At 35.7% G+C, this 10,104-nt stretch overlaps 1 protein-coding gene across 7 annotated transcripts in view; it reads left to right on the forward strand.

The window, feature by feature from the left end:
• The window catches only part of Tomosyn (syntaxin-binding protein tomosyn), a 70,854-nt gene extending 61,239 nt beyond the window's left edge, over positions 1-9,615 (forward strand). For 4 of the 7 annotated variants that reach the window (XM_078183800.1, XM_078183770.1, XM_078183807.1 and 1 more), the window contains 9 exons: positions 2,124-2,240; positions 2,391-2,510; positions 2,630-2,755; positions 2,955-3,164; positions 3,388-3,496; positions 7,461-7,544; positions 7,916-8,011; positions 8,076-8,200; positions 8,803-9,615. In XM_078183800.1, the coding sequence (XP_078039926.1) occupies positions 2,124-2,240; positions 2,391-2,510; positions 2,630-2,755; positions 2,955-3,164; positions 3,388-3,496; positions 7,461-7,544; positions 7,916-8,011; positions 8,076-8,200; positions 8,803-9,065 (1,250 nt within the window). In that variant the 3' untranslated portion in view covers positions 9,066-9,615. Of the gene's footprint in view, positions 1-2,114; positions 2,241-2,390; positions 2,511-2,629; positions 2,756-2,954; positions 3,165-3,387; positions 3,497-7,460; positions 7,545-7,915; positions 8,012-8,075; positions 8,201-8,802 lie in introns of all 7 variants that reach the window. The other 3 variants (XM_078183762.1, XM_078183781.1, XM_078183789.1) reach the window with 2 other exon arrangements.
• Positions 9,616-10,104: the final 489 nt, after the last annotated feature.

Genomic DNA, 10,104 nt, shown 5'->3' on the forward strand with positions numbered 1-10,104 from the left:
ATTCCCGTAGCATTTGTACATAACTTTTTATATAACGTTGCTTAAATTAGAATAGTCTCACGATCAATTTTTTATTATGCAGCGAATTTTTAAAAAATATCACCATAGAAATTTTTGAAGACCAAGATAGTAATTTTAACAATGCTTAGATATATTCTTATATTAATTGCAAATTCTATAAACGAATAATGAAAAAATTAGCCTTAGTTGCTTGGAAACTTTCAGAATAAATATCGCAATAAATCTTACTGAATAAATGTTTTTGTGTTTACTAGTATAAATAAGTATATGCTAGTATAAATAAAATCAGTCGATTTAGAATCTTATCAAAAAGGGTTTGTAATTTTTATAGAAAGAATCTCTTACTTTTTAATTACGTGCCTCTGCTGTAAAGCATCTCAACTAATAATTGAAAATCTTTGAAGAGAAATTAAATGACCAACGCCTTCAATCACGGTTATTTTTCTGTTGTTAGCTGTTTTAAAAATGCACAGTATTCCCTCCTTATGATCACGCTTCGCTGAACCTCTCTCTGATAGATAGCGTTGCCGCCCCCCCATCACTCGTTGCGCTAGTTAACAACAAAGTAGTTTACAGCGATGAAACCAAGCATGGAGCGATCGTATAATTACTTTTCTGCTTTGAACCATTTATTAGCCACGCTGATTACTTGAACCCAAGTGGGTCTCGTCGATTGCACTAGTTAACAACAAACTGGCTCGTCTTTTCGATTTTTAACCGATCTAACGCGACGTGTCCAAGACTTGTAAAAAACTATAAAAATAGACGGCATAAATCAATTCAAATAAACCGCCTCGAGCTATCGAAAATTCCAGCGCAATCTTTATCAGCCTTAGAAAAATAAGTCTCTTTTTATTTTCCGCTGAAAGAGAGGGGAGTAATTAGAGTTCCGTTCTCATTCGATAAACCATGTCGAACTGTTCTCAGTCGTCACGTTCCCAGTACCAGAGCCTGAGATTACAGGAAAGGAATACTGTAGCACGTTCATGTTACCCGAGACGCTCTGTGTATGTTAAACAAATGCTCGGACCTCCCCCGTCGAAAAACGAAGCAGCTCTTCTCGAACAAATAAACGCGTCGTTCGTGGAACCCTTTGCTTCCGATTACACGGAGAGTCAAGTGTTGTGTAATCAAAAGTAATCGAAAACCGCATCGAAAGGGTTGTAACTAAAATGAAAAGAAAATGCTTTGCGCCATAGCAATCGAAACAACGCTGCATATCGTATTTTGGTTACAATTGTTTAAACAAATTTTTCAACGCCAATTATTTATATAACATTGCCCTACATCGACGCTCTTTCTATTATTCACTGAATCGAAAGGATTCAGGAGTTCTTGATCAAGCACACGCGCCTCTATTAGTCCGAGTGTGTACCGATAAGGGAGCGATGATTTGAAATTAGGTTCTCCGAGGACGTTGATACGCAATTTTACGAACCACACGAGATCTAAAATCGCAAGCGTAAAATAACCGAGCGCGTTTAACAATTTCAGACGTAGAGATTCACCGACGCGTAAAAACTGTGACGAGCATAGGTGAGACCGTGTGCTGCTTTACGATGTTTTAGAACCGATTCCCGCCAATCGAACTACGCATAATTACACCGTATTGTTTGACCAGCGGCGAACAATGATCTCGTACGAAAGCTTCCTATGAAAACTAAAATCAGTTCATCCGATCGACTTGATGAATGCTGAATTGAATGAAAGATTTTATTCTGTGAACTATCCTCTCAAGAGAGATACTAGTCGTCATAGTCGTTGTTGTTGCTGTCGCTGTTATTATTATTATTGTTGTTGTTGTTATTGTTGCTGGTTTTTTTTTTAAATATTGTTGTCGATGTGATTATTGTTGTTCTTGACATTGTTGCTATTAACACGACACAATTGTTGATCGTTTTAACTTTCACACTCTGACCGACTCTCTCGGCGCAATCCTCTCTCTCTCGTTCAAATTCATTCGATAAGAACGCTACGTGTCAGAGATGTGTAATTTACGATAGATGTTGCATGCACAGTTCGAACACATAACTCTTATACACCGGCCACCGTCCGTTCAATATTTAATGTTGAATTTATTGTTGGGATTGCTGGTCGGGTAGACAAATATGACAGTTCGTTTCAACGATCAAGGAGCTCGAGCATGTCCTCGCTCGAGAACATCACCACCGAAACCATCAGCTGCCTTACGTTCGCAGATTCCTACACGAAGAAAACTGGTACGTCGAGTCTCGTACTTTTCATCTTTATTACACATTTATTATCTTTATTATTGTATGATATTTATGTGTTCCCTTCTCAAAATCTTCGTTTTATCCAATTCATTTAACAGGTCATTGTTACCACAGAAGTTTCTCTCGATTTTTTAGACACCTGTCCGGTGCCAACACTCTGGGTCGGTACATCGTTAGGATCCATACAAACGGTGATATTTAACACGCCAGCTCGTGCAGACAGACACGCTCATCCGGTCATCGTTTCTACATGCAGTAAGTGCTTTTACGTTTCTATTAATTATAACAATTCTTATGTAGCGAAGTATCCCCCTGGTACGATTATGTTCACCGTCTCGCCGCAAGTACACACCACGCTCTTTAATTTCTTACAGATGGATCTACATTTAAGCTAAAGGGGTGTATTTTATCGATAGCCTTCCTAGACTGCACTGGTTGCCTGATTCCGTATTCGTTCGAGTCCTGGAAAGACGACAGTGCTGACGGCAAAGATCGTAACAGTACGTGTCCCTATCTACATATTTATAAAACAATATATCCTATCCATAAAGCAGTAACCATAATATCCAGCTAGTAAAGCCGAGCTTTCTTGTGCATATTAGTAATGCACATAGTGTAGTAATGCACATAATTTTGTTTGGAATTATGACGCTTTGGAACAATTTTTTACATTTAACACTTTGTAATCCCTTATCGAAGAGAACCAAGGCAAATGTACAAATCCTCGGATGTCACCGTCGATGACCACCCAGGCGGCTGCAGGAGACGGCTTCGAGGATCGTCAATTCGTCGTATTAGTATCTGAGAAGCAAGCGAGGGTTTTGGCGTTGCCGTCGCAGAATTGTCTGTACAGACAACAATTGGCCGAGACTCACATTGTGATTAAAGCAGACATTACCACTATAAAGGGTGAGCCAAACGAGACTCTAATATTTTGTAATATCTTTTTAATAACTATAGAAGATACTATATAACTATAGTAAATTCTCCAGAATTGTCCCTCAGCTTGGAAAGTGGACAATTAGGGAATAGGAGACACTATTGCTTTAGCCTCCTCATTTTTGTTTCCAAGCTGCAGGACAGTCTGGGAGAATTTGTTGTAACAATAGTAATATCGTTTTCCGTTCTCCAGATAATGTTTGCCTGGTGTGCTACGTTTCAAATGGGCACATAGCTACCTATAGTCTACCGAGCCTGAGGCCGCTGATAGATGTCGATTTCCTGCCTCTAATAGATTTAAGGTAAGACAAATAACGATCTCATTACAGTTAGCTTCCATAGCGTTTAAACGAGGCAGATAACAATTATATTTGCACACGGTATATATAATAATGCACTAAATGCTATTGCAACGATGCAACACTGCAACACTTTATATATTATCGCTAACAGTAGTGTAAAATTCGCATTTAATTAATACTAACATGAGTACGTTTACTATCGACACTTTTTTAAGCCGGCTGTGTACGAAATGCAGTATAGAAGAAATTCTGATTATTAAGTGAACATTGTTAACCTGTTAATCGGACGATACCGACGTGATAAATATGATAAAATTGGATTTTATCATTTTTTAAGAAATAAATCAGAAAATGAGAATTGTAAGAAACGTCGATCGATTTAAATAAACTTACGTCGCTCCTCCTGGTTAAAAGGTTACAAATTTTGTGGATACTTAATTAATTCATTGCAAAGATTTTGATAATGTATATAAGATCATTTTTCATTAACAGTTTATATTTCTGCGCCCGTATAATACTAAAAATGTTATGGTTTTCGTAGACTTGGTAAAAAATGTTTGATCAACAAGAAAATAATTGTATAGATGCTATATCATTTTTAAAGTATTAATAATTATTTTTGCATTACGACGAGCATTGCAGTGATCGTGTTTAATTTATTTGATCAGATACTTTTTACCAGGAGTAATAGCAATTAATATCTAACATACGGTATTGCTGCGTGGAAACATTTCAAGTCATTCTAACAGCTAATTATTCTACTTTGATTATAATAAGTATAGAATGTACAATACGTTACTTATACACGATATGTGTACAGTTTAATCTTTCCATTCGTTTATATTCGACTACAACATGTGATGGTTTGAAGAGTTACCTCTATTAAAATATATATTACAAAATATATTATAAAATCTATAAAATATAAATATAATTCTATTTGTTAAATTCGAAAATAATTACGTGGAAAGATTCGAACAGCACATTTTGCATCTAGCAATAATTTTATCTCTAAAGAGTACATTTAATCACGAGTATTTTTGCCTAGCATATCGAGCAAAATAATTTGTTTCTTAGAAACAACATTTGATTTGGCCCTTTTATACACATTATATCTCGTTGTGTTCGTACTTTATCGTGTCTTGTGTCTTATACTACTCGCATTGGACGCACAGTTTCTCTTCTAACACATTAACTATGTTCGTTTCTGATATGCATAACAGCACGTGTTATAACACAGTAATATACCAAATAACTTTAAATGCAGCAAGATGACATTACGAAAATATTTTCGATTTCTAAATATGTTCACATGGCTAATATCATCAGGGTACAGTCTCAGAAGAAGTTTTCACTATTTTTTTATATTTAGACAGTCGATGGATGATCCCCAATTTTTTCAATTTTAAAGAGAAAAAAAGAAATGAATTTTCCAAGTTAATAAATATTTAATCAGAGTGTCTGACAATTTTTTTAAAACTTAAATGCCTGCGTACATTTCTACGTTAAAAGAATATGAATACACACTAGTGTATTATAGCATGCTCCACCTTTATCCTAGCACTATAATGCACCATACAAAAGTTTCTTATTATAGTTGGCTGCGTCAATGAAAAATCTTCTCCATTGAATGGTCACTCCTATATTTTTGATAATGTTCAGTGTGTACGTACAGGTGTCAAAGTGTCATACACACGTCGAATAATAAAAAATACTCACAGCCCGATTAGAAAATATGTTAGAAACACTGTTATGTATCGTGTTACCTTGTTCTTATTTTTTTTATACGGTATGTGAACATTTTATTCAACGCACAAACCAATAATGTAAAGAATATATGATTTCTATTATTATTCACCACTAACAGTCAACGCAGAAATTAATGTTACTCGAACGGAATGTTTCAGACCTTTTAAATAATTATAACACAGTTATATAAGTCTAGTCAAATTTTCTGGGTAAAAATATTAAATCCTGCATAATAAAATTAATATTTGAACAGTTGATAGACTAACATTGTTCTATGATTCATATTTATCGCCAGTAGACTTATGGTCAGCTTATAAGGTTGTTTATCTTAAATTACACCTTTATATAACTGTTCTCATTTTTTATTATATATATTAACCCTTTTAAATCATAATTTAGTTCGTATTTCTCTAATTCCAGCATTAGTTCGTTGTGCAAATTGATACTTATCACATTCGCAATGGGAAATGTTTCAAAAATTTGTGTGCGCTTTTTTGTTGCTCCGATCGTTCACGAGATAATACAACTTTGTATTTTAACTATAATATATATATATCAGTAGATTAGTCAATTTAATATTCCAATATTTCAAGTAGCGAATGTTTTTATTTCTTATTGCACGATTCATTTTACCTCGATTTTTATATGTACATCTTACTAACATAAGTAGCGTACATTGAAAAATTTACAAATTTATTGTTACGTTATTTTGTGTATTATAATTGCTATTAATTATCAAATCAGATAAAAGTATCAAAAAGTAGGTTTATTTCATAAAAATGGAACATTTCGAAGAAATTAGTTGTGAAATTCATTAAATATTTTTATCTTCGTAGCATAATGGAGTGTGCGATGTACAAGGTAGAGAAACTGGTAGTAACATTTAACGACATCAATTATGAATACTACCAAATATTATTTTAATCCCAAGCAAATCTTTGTTACATTAAATTGCCATAAAAATCATAATCACAACAGGAAAACATCGCGGTGATTTTTATTTACGATTTCTCGATCAAACACATAATATAATTTGCGCGCGACAATTTTACATTAAAATACTCACAATTACATTAACCAATCGTGTTTCTATGTTGACACGAATAGCGGTGATCGCTGCTGTAACAAACGACTCCGGAATTTTATGCAGATACGTCTTTATAATGGAATCTCAATGGATTTTTTAGCGACGCTACGATATTAGATTATGCGTTTTGCAATTGAGATTTTTCTATGCGGTAAATGCATAATGTTCCGCGGTCGACTAAGAAGAATGTCACTCATTATACTTTCAAGAAGCATCGCAGAGACGTACGCCGACTTTAATGCAATTTACATACAAGTAAATATCTCTAAATGTCAGATTTTATGTCCGAATAATTCTCAAATATTTTTCGTCGAATAATTGATATGTAAATATGATTACAATCGGCGTATTTTATTTAATCGATGCATAATCATATTTCTCAATATTATATCATCATATGAACAGAGTGGTCGCTCTTATGTATGGACAAACCATTATCTTATAAAATAATGGAGGTATATAAAAATGCTCATATGGAGATTACATGGTACGAGGGAACAAAATTTTGGCAATTTCTTTTTTTTATTACAGATCAATGATGCGTATTTTTCAGAGATCGTTTATTAACACTTTCGAATGAAAGTTGAACAGTCTTTGACACACGAATTTAGTTAGAAATTATTTAAAACGCTTGTCTGCGATATGCTGGAATAAAATATCGTCATCGTGCAGTGTATTTAGGTGACTCGTTGCAACAATCAGAGTCTCGTTACTATTAGGCGAAGTTTAATTATTAGTAACAGAGGTCTCACTATTAGCAAGAAAAGCCTCACTATAGTAACAGAAGCCTCACAATTAGTACTTTAGCCTTAGCCTTATTTTATTGTATAAATACTAATGCACTAGTCAAATAAATAAGGTAGGAACTTCAGATATTTAGTGGGAATATATTTTTAATATATTTACAGAAAATATTTAAATGTCACAGCCCTAGGATCGTGTCGAAAAAAATGATAGAGATAGTACGAAATGGCCGATTATTATAACATAGTTAGTTCGCCGTCGCGTCGATTATAGAGAAGCATAGTTTAAAACTGAATAACGGTTATAGTCCTCGAACTAAAAATCTTTTTCTACCCGCGTACGCTTAACGCTCCACTTTTCTCCTGTCTCTGTAATCTCTAACAGTTTTCAGACCACAAAACATGGCATTGTAGACCCCATGTTGTCCATATGGGGTCACCAACTCTTTGTTAATGGCGACACTGATCAGTAAGTGAACTATAAAATAACACTTCTCATAATAAGTATTTATATGAAACATATGCAATGCCTTGAGTGTTCTATATATAATACATATTTAATTCCTTTCTCTCCGACACATGTTTTTTCATTCCTACTACGCCTCCTTTTATTATTACATCACGATAATTGTTTTATGCGTCATTCAAAAAGCATTCGCTTCGACTTTTTTCTTAACATTTTTATTATCTAACAAAAGCTTAGTTGCGCTGTGTACATACAAAAGCGTACAGTCTTTTTAACCCTTTTGATAATGCGCCCTGGTACGTTCATATTTTTCATTGTGCTTTTCCGTGAAGGCGCGCCGACACCGTGATAAAGGCGCCATATATTTTTTACAGGATCACAAAGATACTTTGCTTCAGCAATAAAGGGCATGGCCTCTACCTGTCGTCGCCCACGGAGATACAAAAGTTTTCGGTGTCCAGCGAGTTCTGGTAAGCGTTTCTCTAATCATACAACACTACTGACATAGTTATTATAAAATTATAATCGTTTCAGCGGCGAGTTAACTGAGATGATGGGAGACTTATTCATTGGCCACGACATGCCTGAACCACCAAAGGAAAGCTTCTTCAAGGGCCTCTTCGGCGGTGGATCTCGAAGTCTCGACAGAGAAGAGCTATGTAAGTCTTAACTATTAATTATACGATGTTATTGAACTATACATTTTTATCTATAGGATCCCTGGTCGATCTAAATGAAAGTATCTTTTCATACTACTCAAACTTTGACATTCTTCTCTCATATTTTGGTCCACGCTTTTTTACAGATCTTCACCATCAGCAACTCCAAAACCATAGACTAAACATTTCTTTACACCCTGTATATTTACAGTGGAACCACGCAATAATGCTTCTTCTAAAATTATACTATCTATATTCTATAAAAATACTAACTTCGCATCATCTTAAACAACACTTGCACTCTTCTGCCTGGCAATTAAACATTTACCAAGCCACTAGGATAGATACACTGTTACAAGTGATGTCCAATATCTTTTCTACACCTCGTACTGAACAATTCTATAGCAAACTTCTTTCACAGACCTTTGATGGACGGTGTATACACTACTTAAGTCAAAAATTCCACTTATCCTCGCTATGTCATTGATCCAGCGAATCGAACGCTTTACGGATGGACCATTATTTCTTCCGGACCATAAATTAATCTGGACCATTAATTAATCCGGACCATGGTCATAATTATTTACCAATGGAATTTCCAGTTGGCGAGTCCAGCGGACGAGCATCTCGCACGATCGCGAAACATATACCGGGGCCGAACGCCGGCACGGAGGCGCTCCGCGAAAGGGTGACAACGGTGACCAGCGAGGTGAACATGGCCCACCAGATGGTTCTGGAGCGCGGCGAGAAGCTCTCCCAGCTAGAGGAGCGAACGGGCCGTATGATGAACGAGGCGGAGGGCTTCCAGACGTCCAGCCACACGTTGATGCTCAAGTACAAAGACAAGAAATGGTACCAGCTATGAGAATATTGTTCGAAGTCGACCGGGATCTGGAATTGCGTACAACTCTATTGTAATGTAGCGTTCACGTTTCACGTGTGAGCTTTGTCAGTGAAAGGAGAACGAGAGAAAGCTTTCGGGGGCAACAAACGGAGCGTCGAATGAATCTGAGAATTTGAGAGATAGACAGAGAGCGAGAGGAAGAAAGAAGAACGCGAGAGAGAAAGAGAGAGAGAGAGAGAGCGCTTGAAAGAGAGAACAAATCATATTTGTGGACTTTGTACGCACATACAGGAAACATATTACACGGGATAAAAGAGTGAGAATCATGTGTGACTGTGTTTGCGCGCTGCGTGCGTGTCTCTGAGTTTACGTGCGAGAGTGAAAGAGGTAGAGATCATGGGAAAAGAGAGGAAGGCTACGGGAAACAAAGAAAGAAAAGAAAAAAGAAAGGAACATATTCATGCGATACCTTGTACAAGCAGGTAAAAAAATACACACGCACATCTTTCAGCGAAGAGCATAGAGGAAAAAAAAAACAAGTCGTATTGTACACGTCTAAACACAAATAAGATTTAAGGTATATATGCGCGATACTTTCAGAATGTGTAATAATCTCTATAAATAAATAAATGAATAAAACAAACAAACAAATAAATAAAATATGTATACACAACGTGTAGCCCGACGCAAAGAAAAAAAAATGGGTGTTATACGTAACGTATAGACCAACCGAACAGACAACAACAAGAACAACAACAAAAAATTGAAACGGAAGGAAAGTGGAATGGCTGCGATTAAAATTAAATGAATTAATTAGCGCATACATAAAAAAAAACTACGATAAGATTTAAGAGCGTAAGTACTTAGGCGGAGGGATTAAGAGGATGATTCTACTACGTGCGAGTCAATACATATACAAAAATTATGTAACAATTCGCCTTTTGAAAACCTACGAACTCTCTCGTTAATCCATTCGGACGTCCTCTGTCACGGTGAAAAACTGTTCGCGCGAAATGGGCAAAACTTTGACCTCACACCTGTTTTTCGTTTAAAACAAAAC

This window comes from Augochlora pura, chromosome 1 (genome assembly GCF_028453695.1).
Source record: "Augochlora pura isolate Apur16 chromosome 1, APUR_v2.2.1, whole genome shotgun sequence".
In the NCBI taxonomy this organism is placed as follows: Eukaryota; Metazoa; Arthropoda; class Insecta; order Hymenoptera; family Halictidae; genus Augochlora; species Augochlora pura.